At 41.4% G+C, this 21172-nt stretch overlaps 1 protein-coding gene across 4 annotated transcripts in view; it reads left to right on the top strand.

Annotated features, from left to right (window-relative positions):
- The window catches only part of Znf521 (zinc finger protein 521), a 270000-nt gene extending 249306 nt beyond the window's left edge, over positions 1–20694 (top strand). For all 4 annotated transcript variants that reach the window (XM_047526403.1, XM_047526401.1, XM_047526399.1 and 1 more), the window contains one exon: positions 19895–20694. In XM_047526403.1, coding sequence (XP_047382359.1) covers positions 19895–19924 — 30 coding nt within the window. In that variant the 3' untranslated portion in view covers positions 19925–20694. The remainder of the gene's footprint in view (positions 1–19894) is intronic.
- Positions 20695–21172: the final 478 nt, after the last annotated feature.

Below are 21172 nucleotides of genomic sequence, written 5' to 3'. Positions count from 1 at the left end.
GTTTATGTTGTTTTCATATTTTCCTCCCCAGGAGGCTGAACTCCCCATGTAAACAGGAGGAATGGGGAAGTGGATGTTACTACTCATAACACACCTAAACAAAGTTCTCGTGAATCTATTTTGCCCCAATACCTACCTTCTCACAACTTTTCTGTATTTTCCAAGTGCTTAACTTTTATTTCTCACAGAACTTAAACTTTCTTCCATTACCCCCACTCAAACAATAAAAGTCAGACCCTGTCCTGCCTTGCTTCTATCTCATGGTCTTCCTGTAAGGCCCCTGGATGGAAGTATTTGCTGGTTGCCATGTCTAGACCTGGCATATCCAGTTCTGTAATGATCTGTTTGGAGGAAAATCAGTCTGAAGGAGAGTCATTCCTACCCCTTCCTGGTTGGTTTGGGCTGTGTCCCTTGACACTCTTCCCTTAGATTCTTGTGCCTCAGTCAGCCCCTAAACACATTACAAAGATTTTGAGATTTATAGGAGTATAAATTGTGTCAAATGAGTGCTTGGTTCTGGAACTGGTCCATTTTATACATCGCCTCATTTCTTTGCTTTGTGGGCCTGCAGGGCTTTGGAAGCAAATTGGTGCTACAGCAACTTCCACTTAATTTGCTCAGTGGTTAAATTGATCTATCTCTTTTATTTGATCAGATCTCCAGGAACCGAATCATTTGCATTGATTTATTGATTGGTGCTATGTTTTCACCATTAGTTTTGATCACTTTCAGCTGTTAATATTGGATAATTCAATCAGGATTGATTGGCCTTACCATTGAAGGCAGAAAGTTAATCATGTAGGACACAAAAATAGGCATGGCAAACCTAACCTCAGTTTGACTATTATGCTCCAGTCTCCCTCTATTTATACAGTGTTGAAAGAGCTAGAGTTTTTCTTGAACAAAAGGGAGTTTGCAATTTTATAGCATTCATAATGCATCTAAAGATGAGGTAGTTTTATTTTGCTTTTTAATAAAACGACATCTAGAAATTAAGCAAGCATACAGAAAGATAAGCATGATTGTCACAATGAACTCATTTGGACTAAATGAGTAAATGCATTTTCAATTACCCGTTTTGTACCAATAAATGCCTAATCTGTGTATGCATGCTTGGAGGCACAACCTGGGCTCACCTTTTTCTAAATTTGGCCCTCACTGCTTTACCATGTGTCCTGGTAGTCAAATTTTCAAGAACCAAGTGGTTAATGTGACTGAAGTAAGGGCAACAGAGGTAACTGCAATAAGCAGAAACCACTTTATTTGCATTTGAATCGCTTCTACTGCACCCCAGTTCAGTTTTAAAAAATTCTCCATCCATTAATTTCTTGATGTTCATATCGATGGCTGATTTTCGCTATTAAAGAGGGAGCACCACCTCTTCGTTCTAGGATGCGTTCCCTCCTCCAACAGCCCTGTTGTTAGCGAGCTGCCATTACATTATTTTTTGTCTGGCCCAGAGTTGACGACAGATGGCCATCTCTGAACTGCCATCAGTGCAGCTTTATGGAGCATCCAGCTAGGGTGTACTGAAGAGCACTGTGGCCAGTTCTGCAGCCCCCTCCCTCCCTACCCCCTGGAAGTGCTCATCACCTCTGCCACATTCTGCTTTGGCTGGGCTTTGCTGGCCCTGCCATCTTACACGTGGCCAAGACAGCCTGCTGCCACAGCATCGGAAGATCTGCCTCCATTAGGAAGGAGAGACTGCAGGCAAGATCGTCCTGTAAAGACAGAGCTCTGTGTCAGCACCTGTGTAGTCAGATCCTTTGGAGAGATCTGGGAACCCAAATTTCTAGAAGATTCTGCAACCCAGACAGTCACCCTGAATTCCCACATGTTACTATTATAGATGTTTACTCCACACATTGATCAGTTTCCCCACCTTAGGAGAGACAAAGTGCCAAGAATAGACCTTTTGAGTTACAAACTTTTGTCTATTGGAAAACACCACTTCCATATCCAACTGTTGTGACAGTTAGGGTAAGAGAGATGGTAATCATGGACTTTAACTATCAATCCCCTGAAATGAGCAAAGGATTTACTCCAGCATCTTTCTCAATCCATCAAGGTGGTGCTCCCTCACACCACCACGTGCTATTCTGTGCATTTGGAGAAAGATTGATAGGCTGCCCTTGATCGGGTTTGCGAAGGCAAGGCAGCTTCAGAGCCAAACGTGTATTTTAAGAGGAATTCACATTTGTATCCTTTATTGTTATATTTGCAGCGAATCTACAGCTCGTAACAGGCTCTGCCCTGCAGCTATGAAGGAGTAAGTTTCCCTTATTGGAGGGAGAGCAGTGTTCTGGAAAAGCCTGAGATGGGGCGGGGGAGATGAATGGTGCTTAAAAGCACTGCTTGCGGTGCTGTCATTTAGAACAGCAACTCCCAGCCTCTGAAGGGGAGTGAAAGGCAGGGTAAACGAGTCCTTTTTAAAAGTGGTGAAATTTCAAACTGCCTAAAATAACAGGTCTCCTTCATTGATAACTTCATTGAATGAGTAAGTGGAGAACTCACTGGGCAGGAACTGCTTTTGCATAGAAAGGGAAAGTTTGCAAAAGTGAGGCTTTTTCCTCCACTGGTGGGGGGCACTTCTTCCTTGTGTGGCCCCTCTCTGCATTGATGGGGCTCCTCAGCTGGCAGAAGACCATCTCTCCCTGAAAACATGAATCGCCCATCGAAGATTTCCTGTTTTGCACTGCCAGAACTTAATTTTATAATTGTCTCACTGACACCACTGGGCACATCTGCTAAGCTTGTGTGCCTTCTAGACATATAAAAGGCTACTGTGATACCATTAAAATATCAGCAGTGTGCTGTGCGGTGCTTTGAGTTTATAAGGGTGAAAGGTCATTGTGCAGGAAAATGGAACAGTATATTTGCTGTGAGACAGGCACCAAGACCTCACTCCCATACTCAGTTATAATTCATGACAGGACTGGTAGGAAGCCCTTATCCCTCTGTGGAGTTAATGCATCTCCACTGAAGCCTGCAGAGAGCACCCTGGGTCCCCCCACCATCTGCGCGCTAACTTCCGAGTGTGCTCTCTCCTCTCTCTTCTTTTTTCCCTCTCTCTCTTTCTCCTTAGATCTCTTGGAGTTAATATTGTCAGACTACTAACTGATTGGTAAAGGTGGTTCTCCAAAACAGGACTGTCATTTAACTAGGGGAAGAACTGCAAGGAACAGGCTACAGGGTTGTTTAAATGTCTCATTTAGAAAGTGTCAATTAGAAAATAGACAAAGAAGTAGCAATTACCTTAAACCTATCACTGACTGAGAGCTGAGGATGCACTGCCAATCACCAGGTAGTCAGAGGTACCCACAGTCCAAGCCACAGGAGTCCAGGGACACAACACAAGGTATACATCACAATCCAAGTTCACCATATTCGGAAGCTGAGTTCACTGTCTGGAAATGGAATCTGAGTGAAACCGTGCTTCTGAGAAGTGTTTGCCCACTCTGTCCATTGACTCCAGCCCGCCAGCAGCTCCAGCACCAACTCGGGCCACACACAGGGCCCCATCTGCGATGTGGTGCCACTCGCTCTGAGGACCTGAGCTAATTGCCTTGGGGCTACCGAGGCCCAAGTTTAAAGTGAGCAAAGCCTATGCTGTGTGAAAATAGCCACGGTGGGATAGCTGAAGTGGCAGGAGCAGAGAGGGCCAAACTGCACACCGAGAGAGCCAGCAGAGGTTCGCAAACATTTCCCTGTGTTTTCCTTCCCTCCTGGTTCCTCACTCCTCTCACTTTCTGCTGGGGGCCCAGAAGGTGATGGGACTGGAGGAGGGTGTGTGTTAAAACAAGAGCTCAGACTGTACCTTATTGTTCGTGGCTGACCTGGATTAATTTGTAATGTTTCACAAGATGTGCCCTTAACATAGTCCAGCGTGAGTAGTCCTTTTAAAAAGATAAATCAAACCCAGGCCTGAAATACCAGTGTATGAACTTAACTGATGTGATGCCATAGGGGACCTACTGTGTTATAAACTCCAGAATGGCCTTTTGATACTCAGACTGGAGCTAATTCCAAAGAGACCTTAGAAGGACCGCAGCGGGGTGAGAGGTCACGCGAGAAGACAGTAGCACCCACACGTGACGCAGCCTTGTGTGTAATTGGCTCGCCGTCCCAATCTGATGTTTGGGTGGCATTCGTCAAGTCACCTCGTTCATCCTCCAAAGGAAAAGGAGGGCAAGAATGCTTGCGCTCACTGTCCAGGTTTTCTTGGGTGAAAGATCACTTTGAGATGACACAGCTGAGTAGTCAGCCTGAAATCCTGGTTGGTATTTTATTAATTTTGCACCAAGATAAATCCTGAAATTCTGACAAACTCCATGACAGGTGAAATTCCTTCTTGCAGAATCTTCTCAGCAAGAGGCTGCTCATTTCGTTCTGTTCCGAGGCAGGCAACAGGAGGGCAGCTTTATAATCAGCCCTCAAAGGACCCCCAGCCGCCCCAGAGTCTCGGGCTGATTGAATAACTCCTGGGCCTCTTCCCCTAGGCCTCCATCAGCGGGGGTCCTGTGGAAAGCAATCTCCCGCAGACTGGCACTGAAGTGAGCTTTAAACCACCATTTTCTGCTCTCCAGAGGAGCCTGGAGTACTAAAAGATAGATGGACTGCAGATATTTTATGAGAAACTGTCAGAAGAAGAGCAGAGTAAATGTTTTTTTCTTCTTCTTCTTTGAGTCACACACTACATCACTGTTGAATTTCTCCCAGCATCTTTTACATTTCAAGTAAGAAATTAATTGGTTGCTAACCTTTAATTCCCCCTCCCTCTTCTCCGTTGTCTTCCTCCCAGTTTTTTTTTTTCTTAAATATTCACACAGAGGCCCTTTGCTTAACCACAGTTGCAGAAAATCAGTACCATTTGCAATGAAATATTTATAATGACAGAATGAAAAATTGGATTCATTTTCTGGACTGTAGCCGAACAGTCTGCAACTTTGTGCGGCATTGTTTAGCATCTCTCATTCCTCCCTTTCATAGGAGTCATTTTTGAAAACATACCACATGTACACTTACCTATGCGTTGGAGGGAGGCCTACCAAAACACAGAGCCTGGTCTACTCTGTTTAAAAAAAAAAAAAAATAGAGGGGAAAAGAACATATTTGTGTTAGTGCTGCTATGTGGGGAGCAGGCGGATGTGGCCTGTAAAAGGGTACAGAGGATGTGAACTCGGTCAAAAGGAAGAGCTGGGAGAAGTTTACAAGGACTACCGGAGACAGTGGGCCTGCACTTTGTAGCAGAGCACAAATAGCAATCAGCCGGCCATAGCATCTTGGGGCAGATTTATAAGGGGTGCGAGAAGGCAGAACTGAGGTGTGTAAATGTACATCGTATATCACAGATCACCTTCCCTTAGTGTTTTCTGTACAGGCTTTTCTTTCCACATGACCCTCATATTCAGAGCTACTTTGTTTCCAAGAGGGGTGATTACTGCATTTTTTAAGAAATAAGAGACAAAGGATTTTGCTAGGACCGTCCAGCATTGTATTTCAAACAAGTCCACCTCACAAGCACCAGAGACACAGCAACACGTTCATTCTTATTACAGGACCGGATTGCATTTGTACAAGATGCCTCGGAAGTAAATTTGGGCTCACCAAATAAGTTTTCACATGCCACTCCATAGACAATTTGAAAGAGCCTGCCTTGTTCTTCTCCCTCCATTGTAGGGTACAGCAAGGGGTCACCCTACATCTAAGGGGCCTTCTCAGGTCCCCAGTCCAGTCCCCGAGTTAACTTTCTGTTTTCCCTCTTTTGGAGTGCTGGACTTAATTAGTTAGTAGTGTTTTATTTTGGTGGTTTTTCAAAAGTGAAAACAGTATCTAATAAACTCAGGCATGAACAGGAACAGCCTTAGATTGGACTATTCTTGGTTTGTTCGTTGCATCATGCATTGCCAGCTCCACAAGATCAATAATCCATATTTTATTATATAATAAAGGCTGCCTGTAATTGAATTAGTTTATTTACTCCATCTGATTATCCCTGTTTTATTCACAAAGAGGAAAAAGAATACAAATTTATTTTCAACAGTATATTACATCATTTGGATGTTAGAGTTTTCTGCACTAGAAAACAGTTGTATAAGGATAATAGGCTTTGTTTAAATATTCATTTATCCTAAGAATATTGTGACTCACAGCACACTGCATTTTGGGGTGATAACAAATATTTACATTGACCCTGTCAGTCTGTCTTCCAGCTAGCCTGGTGAGGGTCCCCTACAGCAGGTCTCCCTCCTGGCTAGCAACAAGAAGCCCACTCCAAAATTCCAAAAGACAATTGGGATGCACGGTCTTTTACTTTTATAACCTTTGGAGAGATGCCCCTTTGACTGTCCCAAGGCCATTTCCTCTTAACCATCCAGGGATTGCCGTTTTCGAGGTTTTTGAATGCTTACTCTCTTCTCTTTGAAGCAGAATTTAGCACAGATTTGTACTTGGGTGATAAGAACACTGAACAGGAAGGAGCCATTCATTATGGGGATCTCTCAGGACCATGATGCGTAATCCAGTGCGTCTGTGACACATACTTTCTCAGAGGCTTGGTGTTTTTACACAGGCTTCTAGATTTGTCTTTTCATTGCATTCCAAAAAAAAAAAAAATGATTTGGAGAAATATGCTGACAGTTCAGCATGAAATGATGTGTGTTCTGACACAGACTGCCTTGTAGCTTCGGAATCTAGCCTGAAGTTATTTTACTGTAGCGCTTCCACAATTCTCTGATTCATGGGAGAAAAAAAGAAGTTTTCTTAAAAGTGTGTTTTAGGATATGCCAATAACTTTTCTCCAGCGCCATACATAGATTTGAGAGATTGTTTCCACTTAACCTTTATTCTTTCTTTCTTTCTTGAATGCCAGCATTAAGGGGAGAATTTTTTTACATTAGTTTTTCAACAAGTTATGTGAGCCTGAAATATATACCCAAGTAAATGGGAACTGTAATAGTGGGGTGTTCAGAACGAATCTCCTCTGCAGACCCGGAAAAGAACATTGAATAGCATTCGTTTATGTACTGCCAGATGTATTTCCGCATGTGACATGGCTTGCCCAACTGCTTTGAATGATTTTCAGTGTTATTAAGCAGACTCGCAAGAGCAACAGGCCTCATGACAGAAGTAAAGAGCCTTGTGGCAGAAGTCCTTGGGGAAGGAAAGTTGCATGGCAAACCACGTCGTCAGAGAGCAAAGCACCACGGTGCAGACTTTATTTTAATATCTGCACTAACAACTCTCTGGGAATATTTCTCTTCCTCTTGTCCAGCTCCTTCTGTGTTGTGGCTGGTTTGCATTTGTGTTTGAAGTGCCAGGCGGTTTAATGAAGTTATTCTTTTATAAATTTTGCAACACTGAAGCAAGCATGAGGGCTTTAAATTAGAATAAGTGCCACTTCTGTGTGGCAGGTTCCTTTGAGGACTGATTAGAATGAGGCCTCCCGTTGCCTGGCCCTTTATGCCTGGCAGTGTTGCTGTGTGTTCTTGTTTATGGCTCACCTTTGGATCTGCATGAGGATGCACCATGCCTGCTGCCTGGACCTCTGCTAGTCAAGACTGTCTTTCTGCCAGGATCATGTTAAATACTTCACTTTTAAGAGTTTGGGTTTATTTTTTTTTAATTATATTGCTTTATTGTAATGAATTCAAATTAACTTGGAGTAGCAAATTGTATAAGGATGTGAGGATTATAGATTGCTCTCACCATAGCTACAGCACATCTATGTGCAGGGGAAGGAAAGGGCTGCCTCTCCGGTAACTCAGTGTACTAGGAGAGGTGAGGCAACTGTCCCACAGAGACCTAAGGCAAAGCAGAATGGGTGCCCAGAAGATGGGAGGAGAATGGAAGTTTCACCTGTGAGTTTCTACAATGGGAGGAAGCTCTTCCTGATGGAGCAAAGGGCAGGGTGGAGTGGGGAAAGTGCTTTTGAGACCCTAAAGAGTCTCAGAGGAAATGGTGGACAAGAGATTGGAAAAAAAAAAAAAAAAAAACTTCAACAGGGAATAAGAAGTAAGCTCAGCATTCCTGATTCTTCTTCCCATGTCTGAGTTTGCTGGTAAATAGGGATGACTTCAGGGAACTGGGAAAGGGGAGACTGTTAAAGAAAGGGACCTGAAACTGTCTATAGTACTCACAAACGTGCAGGGAGTGTTAAGAAAAACCAGCAAGGGAAGCAGGCACCAAACCAAAGCATGAAATTTTCTCTCCTTCTAAACCTGGATTTTATAAAATGGGAGACAACCAAATAGAACTTGTGAAGTCTTTGCATTTGAAAAGACTTAACTTGGAATTGAATACTTATAATTGAAAACAAGGGCTTCTCCAAATTGTATTCCCCATGTAGGATTGTTTCTGAAGGACAGAAAGGTCAAAAGCAAACACTAGGGACTTCACCTGTGGAATCCATGTGTAACTCAGTTCCGCTCTGCACAACACACTGGTTTGCTTAGGCACAGAAATGCACATGGGCGAGCATGCACACACACACTCTCAGGATGTGGCTCACACTTAACACAGTTTAATTATGTAAAATCAACACTGTCCTTTGACCATTTTATTTTTGCACATATTTACTAAAGGAAATCCCTTGGTAGACAAGCATTTGGCTGCTTATGATGGGGAAAGATGTTTTCTGTTTTACTTACTGATTTATAACATGTTTGAGTTACTCTTACTATGAGTTTACCTCCTAGAGAGTGTGGTAGTATTGTCCATAAAAGGAATAATACACTACAAGGAAGTGGCACTTCTTTTGCTTTGTGCCCAAGTTCAATAAAGTATTTTTCATAATTATTGGAATTTGATTGAAGGGAATCCTTGTTCCTATGGAGTGGAAAAAGCAGAGAGTCTTGGCTCCCTCCTTCTCCCCACAAAGGTTACCCTTTGAATATAAATTAAAACGCCCTGTGCCTCTCCCATTCTAATCAGATGACCTTTTGAATCTGATGGACCAGAGTTTAAATCCTAAGGCTGCCAGTCAGTTTTTAAATCAATGCCTTGCTCCCACATCTTTCAGTACCTAACTAAATTTCAATGGATTTAAACACAGAAGTGCAGTAAGTGATGCAGGTAGAATCTTTCAGCTGATGGCAAAACAGCCCCAACTTGACTGCAAGATCTTGGGTCACAGGATGTGATGAAGCTGTGTTTCACTAGATCCTCATAGAAAAAAAAAAAAAAAAAAAAAGGGAACCTTCTAGGATTCAAAAATCTCAGAGTAAAGGGAGGAGCAGGAAACTTGTTCTCTTTTTAAGAGAACATTTCTGAGCAATTATCAATTTAAGCTCCCATTATTTGCCGCTAATTACTACACAAGGCTGTTAAATATTTAGCAGAAGTTTGTTTAATTGCGTTTGACTGGGAAAGGGAAGCCCGAATATGGCTTCAGAATCAAGAGCCAGTTGTGTGCACCCGAGAGCCTGGCAGAGAGGAAATTTGTATTCGCCCAAGATGAACACATTACAGCATCAGACAAGCCTTCTTTTTTTTCCCTTCCTTCCACAGATTTATTTATCTTTAAGGTATCTAAAATTAGAGCACGAAGAAGGGGCACTGTTCATGGATGTAAAATTGGAAGGAGGTCATTCTTAACCTTGTTTACAGATGTTCTAGTTTAGAAAGCGCCAGTGTGATAAATTAAACATTACAGGGGAAAAAATTAAAGCTTAGCAACAACTGGCACATGGACACATCTGTCTGTGAAGCACTGACTTAATCCCTGAATATCTTATTAGACAGTACTGCCTATCAAAGCCTTCTGTCCTACAGTATGCTGGGATCCTGCAGTTCCAGAATCTGAGCAGAATGTGCCCCGGCCTCTCTCACTTTTCCTTTGCTGTCTTTATAGAGTTTGATTTAAATTTACTGTTGGCTCCGTGCAGGTAAACAAGTTGTTCAATATATTGTCATCTTTTAAAAATCAACTTTGTACTTTTAATGTATTTCCCAGTGGCCATTTTGCATTTTTTAGCTTGTTCTTCCAGTTTGGCACTTTTTAAAAAACATTTCCATACAGTAGATAGTATGTATTATTGTGAGCTCCAAAGGGGGAAATTTTTTCAAGCCTGTCCCATATGCAAAACAGGGGTCAGTTTGCAACTGAAATTTTACTGCTCTTTTAAGTTTTTCATGGAAAATGGAACTGTTCTAATGCTCACATTTCCCGTGTATGACCCAACAGTGCAATTTGTCCTCTTGAAGTAGGTGGACAAGTGGTTTGTTTTATTTCTCTATAATGTTTAATTGTCAAAATACTAAGAATTATTCTACATTTGCAACTTGGGCATTGTACTATTCAAATAATTAGTCTTTGCTACGGCTCCTGAAGACTCACATTGGACCAGGGCTCTGCTGATTAACTGGTGTTCTTGCTACGCTGTAAATCATCATGGACTTTTTCAAATAGGATGGATATTGTATAAACAAACAAATTTTAAAAAGCAAAATGTGGCAGACATAGGCCCTTGCCAACATCAGTTGGCCTGCCTCTCTGCGCAGACTGATGGATCTTTAGCCCCACCACATTCAATTCCTAAGAAGTCTCCGTCTTCTGCGCTCTGGGACTCTCAACTGTGCTCCTGTGTTTTTGGGGTTGGTATTGAGGATTGAACCCAGGGGCACTCTACCACTAAGCTACAACCTCAGTTCTTTTTCATCTTTTGAAACAGGGACTCACTGAGTTGCCCAGGCTCCACTCAAACTTGACGCTCCTACCTCAACCTCCGGAGTGGCTGGGATTACAGGCATACACCACCACACCCTGGTTTTGCTCTTGTTAAAATTTTCTCTATTCATTCCCTTCTTCCCTCCTCCCCCTCATTTCTCCAGCACCAAGCAGGGAAACTCCTCTGAGATCCAAACTCATAGACCCACAGAAGCTGACGGGCCCTTGCTCTGTGTCCCAGAGCTCCCTGTCTCACCTGGGAGGAGGCAAGGGCTGTAGTGGTGAGCACCCCTCAACTCTGCAGTTGGCACAGCTCTGAGAATGGAACACAGCCAACAGGGTCATTCAACAGCGACTTCATGTCTGAAGCCGACTCAGTGCTGGACTAGCCAGAAGACTTTGAAAGTTGGCTTCAACTCTGGTCTAGAAAATGAGATACTGCACCAGATGTTGTGAAATCCCTCTCAGCTCAGAAACCAAGTCTTTGTTTCTCTGCTGCATTACTGACAGGTGCAGTTACTCCTGCAGTTGAACCCGGACCGACAAATTGAAGGTGGAAGCTCTGTATTTCTTTCAAAGTACATTTTTGTTTCCATAAATTCTAATTTCCAGAGTTTAATATTTGCATCATCCCTTTTTGTATTATTGAATTGCCAATATTTCTAAAGTGGCATTGGTTAATTTCCATTAAAATGTACCCTCTTTATTCACCAATTGTGTGTAAAAGGACTAAGAATTTTGCTGAATGAGTGGACATTTCTGGCGAGTGTGGTTCCTCACACAACAGTACCACTTATTATATATCTCGAAGAATCCTTTCCACAGTTTCTGGATAATTACCTGCTCTCACCCTATGACTGTGCTTTCAAACACCATGCAGTACAGTCCCATGTGGCGTATATATGTCCCTTTGCAATGCTTTTATTTTATTAAGGTGGGGGAGTCCTTATTAAGTCTTTAGTCTTAAGTCTTATTTAAGTCTTCAGTCATAGAGTGAAGACTAAGCCACATACTAAGCCACACCCCAAGTTCCATGTGTTTTCATCACAAAGAAAATTCAAAACAATTATGTGTTTTCCCTAGCCCCACCTGTTCTTGTTTCTGACCTCTTACTTAATATTATCTTGGAAAACCTGTCGGTGACAAGACAGGTCAATACCAAGACATCCGAGTTAGAGCTACTCAACAAACTGCACAGATCCACCTTTCTATTTTCTGTTTAGACCAGTCTTCCCTGTAGATACTTCAGATTCCTTGAATGCAAACCTTTCCTCATCACCAAGCTGTCATTCATTCATACACAAACGTTTTTCACACAGTATAATAAGGCAGTGGTCCAAAAGTTGAGAGTGATGATTTTTTTTTTTTTCCCACCAAAACATATGTGACACTGTCTGGGGGCATTAATGGTTGCCACAAGTATGGAAGTGCCACTGGCATGTTGTGGAGGCCTGGAAAGCTGCCAAGCATCCCACAGTGCCCAGGACACAACTTTCTACCTCCACCCCTCACTTAGCCCCAAATCAATAATGGACCAGCCCCAAATGTCAGTAGTGCTGAAGTTGGGAAACCCTGTCAGCTCTTCTCGACCATCGTTTTCAGACTCATCTAAAACCCAGCACATAAATGGCATGTGTTTTGTGTAATGACTGGGAAATAGTTACTGGATCGTCCAATGGGTTACTTGGACAATAGTTGAGATAGAAGAATTTTATAATATGGGTACATGGTCAAGCCTCCTGAATGAACACGGTAACATGCCAATGTCCACATACTGCAGGAGTATTTCAGATCACCTTTTCTGGGCTTATTAACATAAGTGTGCAGAGAACAACAACAACAACAACAACAATGTCCTTCGGTGAGGTTTATTAGAATATGAAGTCATTTCCTCTGGGAAGTGTGTTGGAAATTTCATTGCCAGAATCATTTAAAATTGCCCCAGAGTGTGAACTTCACAGGACAATTCTGTTTTTGCAGAGGGACAAACTAAACAACCTAATTGTCCTTTTCTGTCTTTAGTATCTTGTATTTTTCTGATCACTTCTGATGATGCCATTTCACCTTTTGCTTTAATATAGTTTAGTGTCACCCAGAAAATGCTTTGAGATGTCAGCCCAAGCCCATGTGAACTGTTAAATGTCAAAAGAAAATGCATCAGTGTCTCTGTAAGTTCATGGTGATGACATTACCATATGAAAAAATAAAGAGGGAAATTCTGTCAGTGCAAACATGATCATAAATGCAACATTCACGGCATTAAGGAGAGGGGCAAAAGCCTATCATGACAGACATTTCAGAAATGCCACTGCTCTGTCATAATAAAAGAATAGAACCTCATTCTAGTAAATTCTTCAAATGTAAAAATCATGAATCGACTTCCCTGGATATGAGAAATATGCTATGTGTTAGGATTTTTCTTTTATTTATTTATTTATTTATTTTTTTATTTTCAACCCACTTTGGGAAAATGACATTTATCTTTTAAAGAATATTCATTGAACTATAACATGTCTCATGAAAATGCATTGTGTCCACATAATGTTCAAGTCCAGGTGTACTTTCCCTGTGCTTACCAGGTAAGACCTATGAAAACACAATTACCCAAAATCTCTCCAGCCAGAGGCCGATAGTGGGCAGTGGAAACTTTAGGATGGCAAAATGGGGGATAAATGGAACTCCGGGTGACTTAGGTCTTCCATGTAATTTTTAGAACATTCCTAATGGTACTTCATAGAGGTTCCCTTTTAACTCATTTAAAAATTATGAGTACTTTGTAATTGTATAGACTTTGAAAATGCTAATTTATTAACATTCACATTTCATTGACCTTATTAAGATACTTTGCCTTTGTGAACTATTTTTTCTCGAATGTACAGGGGAAAAACCCAGTATCCTGTCATCATTAGCTGTATACACTTTTCAAACTATTTTACTAGTGGAAGAAGTTGGGAATGAAAAAGAGAGAGGGTAGAAATGTAAAAATCTTGATTAGAAAGTATAATTTAATAGAACATGTATTGAACCAAATGTATTGATTAATGTAGAAGATATAGTACTTATATTGATTCAAACCAGAGATTTAGTACTAAAAGCTCTAAGCCAAAAAGCTGTTGCAGATTGCTACAAAAGTCAGTTTAATGCTGTCCTTGAGATTGCCTCCACAAAGAAATTCTTCTAATGTTTGAGGACTAGGTAGAATGCGGTGTATGTCAGTCTGATCCCGGAGGGTTTTATTTTGTACTCTAATAGCTGTTACGAGCCTACATTATATCCAAGGAGTAATTTTCCTTAGGGGTGCCTGGCTCGCTTTGTGTCAATATTCTAGCATTTTAAGTCACGTACAGTATATGCTTCTGGGAACAGGGAAGGAGCCAGCCAGACTCATAATGGTCTGCATTCATTAATAAAGGCAGCAGCTTCTGTCCCTCCATTGCCCACTACAGGGATGCCTCTTTGGCCTTCAGGGACCCGTACAGACACATTTAAAGAAAGCTTTATTTTGAGTGGGCAGAAGATGAAATGTAGGACTTGCAGGCATTTCCTAAGTCAGCTATATGCCCGAGCACAAGGGTGACCTTACTGGGTCAAAGAAGAATGCAGGTCAAAAGACTTATTATCCAGCCTGTTGGAAACCAATTGCTTTTGTTTAAAGAAAAAAATAAAATAAAATAAAAAATGGAAAAAAGAAAAAAAAGCCGTAGTGCTTAAAGGTTGACGGTAATGTAGAAATTCTGTTTGCAGCCTGCAAACCACATAACTGTATGTGAACCGGAATATGCTTCTCCAAAAATAAGAGCAGACTGATTATCCTCCATGTTTACAGATAAAGGTCCAACCCAAGTGATAAAAGGAAGGGTGATATAATTAGTTAATCAGTGATGATTGATTACGGATGTTTGTGTTCTTCAACTAAAGAAAAAATAACATGCTGCCACAGTGCTGTCACCATCTGTTGAAAGGAACAGCCACATTTAATCTTTATATTTCTTCCCGCCTTTCATTGTTTCTGAGCCACAGTGGCCTACTATTTCATCTGGTTCGAAAACATCTCATTTAAATTGAATATAACTGCAGTTTAAATTCGAGAGTCTAATGGCACAGTGAATTAGTGGAGAGCTTGTTTTCTTTTTTTCTTTTTTTTTTTTTTCGTTCCTTTTTAAAATAACATGCTGGCTCTTTTTCCTAGTTTTAAAAGCTTGTCAGAATTTGTCTGAAACAAAAGCCTATAAATAGACAAGTCATGGTAAAAATGATTAACATCTTTGAATCAACAGATTTCACAAAACTCCCATTCAAATGCTGTTTTTATTTTTATTACCACTGCCACTTAACATTTTGACGATGCCAACAGAGAGTTACAAAGCACAGACGAGACGTGGTCTCTGCCAAAGAATTGGAAAAAGTCAGAGCAATCTGTGGGCACAACTTTTGGGGGTGGAAATTTAATTTTTTCAGTCCTGGGAAGGTAGATGCCCCCCGGCTTTCCTCCAAAGCTTAACTTCATCACTGTTGTAGGTGCAAAAATTCAAATTCACATCAAGATGTCAGGAAAACGGGAGCAGATCAAGATTGCAAGGTGAACAGTTTCAGAGGATCGTGGGGTTTTATTTTTATTTAAAAATATTTTTCTTGGCTTGCATAGAAAATAGGATTAAACCGTTTGACCAGCAAATGTGGTCAGCTCTCAGAGAGGAGGAGGCTGAATTAATCATTTGTTAGAGTGCCAAGCCCAAGATGAGAATTCCAGTCTTATAAAATGGAAGGCATCTCATATTTAAAAAAGAAATACATGGTGCTAGAAGGGAATTTTTAAGGCCCTCGTCTGTTTTTTAGCTTCCTAAGTTTAATTTCACATTTACAGAGAAAGAAAAAAAAAAAAAATAGAGCACACTCCTTCCAAATGGGGCCCTTTACAGTAGAGTGTTTTTGAAACCTTGCTATTAAGTATCATACCTAGATGGATCTTCTTTTAAGCTTTAAGGTGTGTTGTGGATTTGATTTTTTTTCCCTTTAAACACGAACCCCCCTCGTGTAAAACAACTGTTCATAACTGGGATTAATGGTTTGCAATTTTCAGTTACTTAGACATGGGGTCTCCAGGAGATGGCTTTTTGCAGAGTAGAATATGGCTCTCTGTGGGATTACAGAAGTTTCCTTCTCTTCCACTTCCTTCTCTGTCATCACCCCCCACCTCCACCAATGTTGCACTGATGTTCTTCTCGATTATGTAAAACACTTTCCCTTCATTGGAACAGATATTTTTTCTCATAACCTGTCATTGCATTAAAGTACTTTGGGGACTGTGAATTGCTGTGTAAAATTGGTGAGATTACCCACTGCTTTGTTCTAGTGGAGTGGTTTCCTCCAGATCTGAAGAGCTAAAACTCCTGCACCAGGAAGGCTGCTCCGGGAAGGCCTGGCAGCAGGTTTCCCACTTCGCTTGTGCACGTTTGTGTCCTCAGTGTCTTGGGACTGGCTCTGCGGTATGGCCGGTAGCCAGGGCAAGCACAGGCCATGCCTCAGAGCCTGCCCTCTCTTTCAGCTCAGTGCTTCTGTTGCCTACATTTTATCTTTCCACTTGCTTCTTAGCTCCCTTTCTAAATAAATGAATGTCTATGATTTTTTTTTTCAAAACACGAAAATCACTGATCACTCTCATGAAGCAACTTGTTTGTCTTCCAAGAGGATCTCCAGCCACGTCTGGAGACTGTGACTTGGCATCTGTTCTCTGCCACACCTAGAAGCCAGTTGGGTAAACTGTGTGGCTCAGACATGCCATTCCTCCTTCAGAGTGAAATGAGACCTTGCATATGTTTAAGGGCTTGGAATAAAGCAAGGAGAGCAAAAACATCCCCAGGGACGCTCAAAGGCAATGAGGGCAGCCCTTGAGGATGGAGCAAAGTCATCTGGGATTTTTTTTGCCTCCCAAACACAAATGTACCTGTTTCCAAAGAACCTCTGGGAACATGTCTCCTTCCCACCATGGTAGTCACTGTTGTGGTGGAAAGCCAGGACCACAATGGCTCTCCATTAGACTGGAGCAAAGAAAAGTGAGGCTAAGGGACCTCAAGGTTGTGCACGCATCTCCACAACAAAAGGACCCTGTGTCTACATGCCAGTTTCCCTACTTTGATGTTACTTATATCAGGGATCTTTAGTTTTGTATAAACTTGAATTTCACATGCCCTACTCTTGTCCTTCTTGCAAATGATTTGTATTCCTATCTCTTATATGCAGAGCATAACTCCTTCACTCCTTCATAGAAGGGACTTCAGTCTGTTGCAATAAGTGACATATATGTATGCATATTTGCTCAGTTCTTTGCACCTCTGAAGAGACCTGTATGGCTTTGGTTTAGAATTAAAGCATCCAATACTCAACTATTTGGACAATTTATTTTAAGCACATGATTTGCAATATTTCAATATAGGCACATTAAAAAATGCTGGAGAAGTTCTATTGTCATCCTGTATTAATCCCTTGAGTCCTTTGGAAAAATGGAGCATCCACTGTAAACACTTCAACATTCAAAAATACCTGATTACTATATACCCACATATGCATACCATATATATATACATATATATATATACATATATATACACATGTAAATATTTAGTGCTGTTGTTAAAGATTAAAAACAATGTCTATGTCTATTGTAGGTAATAGGAAATAATAAAAAGAATGAATTTTATTCACATTAACAGATTTCAATATAAAAATGATGTTATTAAATTGATTTCTTTTTTACATTGATTATGATTAAAAAAATCACCCATTATTCTGTTAGTATATTAGATATAACTAGTGCCATAGTTTCTTGTACTTCTTTAGTTTTCATGATTCTTTTTTTTTTTTAAGTAAAAACCCTTTTGTAAGATCAAAATTGACTTTGGGATAGCAAAAGGTATGAGAAATCTAAGAGTGTGTTTTGAGTATTTAAAATTTCTTACTGTTTATAAACCTCTCATCACAATTGCTTTGATTTTTAAGGAAACAGGAAAGTTTTTTGTTCTCATCAGTAATTTCAGTATGCCTTCTGAATACTTTTCAGACATATTTGAAATCAATACAGAGGTAAAAGAGTTTGCATTAAAATAGTTTACTGCCAAATGTACTTTGAGACCAGTACCAGTTAATCAAAGCAGGTACGTTTTAAATAAGAAAATAAAATAAAGTTTCCTCATCACTAGTGATGTTCCTGGTCATTTTTTTCTTTTCCTTTTCTTTTTTTTTCTCCAGCCCTACTGAGGGTCATGACAGGGTCTCCACAGACAGTCCTAGTTGTCCACTATTGATGGTGGTTCTCACAGTGGGAAGGAGGCATATTCCCATTATCCATCTTCTTCACAAACAAGTTAATTCTGAAACAAAGAAACATCAGCCACTAAGCCCTGGGTCACTCAGCCTGCATTTCCTGAGCAGCAGGCAGTTGGCTAGTTATAGTCAAGGGTTTGAAAAGATCTCGAAGACAAAGCTTTCTGCTTCAATTATGGCAGCAGCCCCTCTTCACCCGAAAGACCAAGACTGAACTCCTTAGCAAGGTTTATAAGGCTCATCATCATCTTTCCTCAAACTACCCTCCATCTTTATTTCCCTTAAGTACACTTGATTGAGAACACTCTAGAAGACTTCAACCAACCTGAGCGAGCTGCAGGGCTCCCCACCAAACCTTGCATGTTCTTGCTTCATTACCTTTTCTCATATGGGTCCTTGGGCCTGGAGAGTCTCCTCCGCAGCCCCTTCTCACGTTTGCAGCCTCAATGACAATGTCAGTATGCTGCCCCTGCTGCAAAGCCTTCCCCAGGGCTAGGCCAGCTCAGATGTAGCCAGGATTTGCCTTCATTCCTTTCTAAAATACTCTTTGCCATGTGGCTTGACCACAGTGTGCCCACCGCTTCCTTCTGTAGCACTTCGAAAGCACGATGGCAGGGACCAGGCCTGTCTCTTCAGTAGCCTTTGTGTTGTCACTCAGTTGGCCCGATCTTTACTGAGCACTGGGTGCTGTGGGCTGTCCAGGTAAGCATTCCGCAGATGCTTATGAAGGGTGAAAAAATGAACAAACATCAGAATTACTGACAAAGGCCAAGACCCAGGCCTGCAGTCGACCGTGAGACCAGACCTGAGATGGGTGCATATAAAGGACAGAAGGAAGTCAGAGAAAGGAGGGAGGAGTTCTAAGCTTGATGAGCATGAAGTGTTTGTATTCCAAGCTCAGCTTCAAGGTTCTGATCAGAAGGGGGTGGGGAGAGTGTGTTCAATGTGAACAATAGGAGAATATGACCCAGAAAAGTCAGAGGGGCAGGGTGGAAGTCTGGCCATCTCCGGCTTAGGCTCTAGATGAACCCTCAAGGGCCTGTCGTCGTCCTCCATGCAGGAGGGGCCTATCCTACTGGCCTGCCTGCGTTTGGAGCCTGCTTACCCACTTTTCACCCTCCTGGCTTGAATGTTGGCCCAGGTGTCCGAGTTGCTTCCTCACAATTTGAAAAGAGTTTGTTCACTCAGGAAGGGGACACGCTAGGGTGGGTGGAGAAGAGAGGAACAAACTACACCACAGAGGAAATATAGCATCTGGGGACCAGGAAGTTACAGCAGGCTGGTGAGAACTGCTTCTGAACCATGAGGCAGCCTCAGTTCCCAGAACACCCTCAGGAGAGGGACTGGAGACCTTCCCCCATCCATCATTGTCCAGGTAGCTCTTGTCTTCCATGTTCATAGTCAGGGACAGATGAGTCCCTACTGTCAAGATGCTCATCGTCTAGGAGAGGGTAGAACCAAGGCATATTAATCAATAGGAAAATACAAACCTACAGAAAATTGTTAAAATGGCGCTACTCTGGTCTTTGAAAAATGGGCCATGGTTTGATAAGTAGAGATGGTGGAAAGTGGGAGGGAATTGTGGGAAGGCACAGCAGAGGCAGAGAAAAGGAACGGTGCTACCAAGATCTCCCCTTCCAGGCTCCTGGCTCTGATCTTCCTCTTGGTACTCCCAGGGGAGAGCTTCCCTGTGCCTGGTCCCACCCCAGTCAGGCTCAGGGTTTACCTGGTCTGAGCCTCCCTGGGGGCAGTGAGGAGGTAATACCCCAGGAACACCTAAGCATTGGTGTGCTTAGACATGTTTCATGTCATATAAATCCATTGGCACTTATCTATGCTTGCTCTGATGAAAATAAAATCACTCAAGTATTTTTTCCCCTTTCTTTCTTTCTTTTTTTTCCTTTACAGAATCATACGATGACCCAACACAGCAGTTAGTGCAAGTACCGTCTCTCAAGGAGAATTACTTTTGTGGCACAAAAAGGGAACATGTTTTACTCTTTGCACGAAACTTTCATTGTTAATGTATATTATTCAGAACATTGTATTGTACCATAAAACTTGTATTATCAAAACTGTTGGATGTTCATGTGTTTGAACTTTTGAGCACCGGATAGACTCCTTGTATATAAAGTGTTGCACATGTATTATGTCGTCTGATACTAAAATGGTCTTATAAAGACAAGTGGACTTGGGCCCTATTCAGGCAAGATTAAAAAAAAAAAGTGAGTAAGATGGCTTAAGAGAAAGTATTTTCAAGGAAGACAGATTAAAAACAACTATTACTCATGGGACTATGGTTGGACTTCCTTTTATTTACACTTAAGCCTAGAATTTCTCTTTTGGTATATCAACAGTTAAAATCCAAGACTATTTTTTATTGCTGAAGATTCTTGCAAACCACGAAGAGATGTTCTCACAGAACAGAACCCCAAGCTGGATACGGCCCGTATATATATTTGTAAGCCTTGCGATGTGACAGGTAGCATCACTATATATGCAATAGTTGTTATGTAGACTGTCAAAGAATTTTTTTTTCCTGGATACATTTGAAGCTTTGAGTGTTCAAGGTTTTCCTTAATGATTCACACAGCCAAATTCTTGAATCAGTTGAACTAACCTGTATGTTACTGTTATTAATGTTTACTCTGCGGTCTGAACCTGGAGATTACTGGAATTGTTTTCCAAGAGGAAATAAATTCAGTTTACCATTAGGTATGAGTGTATTTGTGTGTTTTCTTTTTCTAGTTACTCTATCATTTAAAAAAAATCTAATTGCCTGCATCCTTGGATATGAAACCTGCTCTTGAGCATATCTCAGGCATAACCTCAATCATATTTAACCTTTTCACACTGGACCAAATGCAGCTGGGAGGATATTCATCATACTGCACAGGGAAGGAATCAAACCCAGTCTCCTTCCACTCTCTTAGATACTAACAGGTCACGATGTTCTTGAGGACTCTGACATCACAGATGGATGTGATGGCTGTTTTCTGCATAATTTGCAGCCCAATTCATGTCATGCTGTGCAAATCTGAACTCAAAGTAGATGGCTGCAATTTGAGAGGCAGTTTGGCTTATGTGTACTTAAGAAGCAGCATTGTTCAGAAGACAAAGCACAGAGCAGGGAGTCAGATGGCTGTTAGTTCTGGTTCTGGCACCAATCCCAATGGGGTCTTCTCC

Source organism: Sciurus carolinensis, chromosome 15 (assembly GCF_902686445.1).
Source record: "Sciurus carolinensis chromosome 15, mSciCar1.2, whole genome shotgun sequence".
Classification (NCBI taxonomy): Eukaryota; Metazoa; Chordata; class Mammalia; order Rodentia; family Sciuridae; genus Sciurus; species Sciurus carolinensis.
The sequence above is the reverse complement of the archived record's forward strand: the minus strand, read 5'-3'. Positions and strand labels throughout refer to the sequence as shown.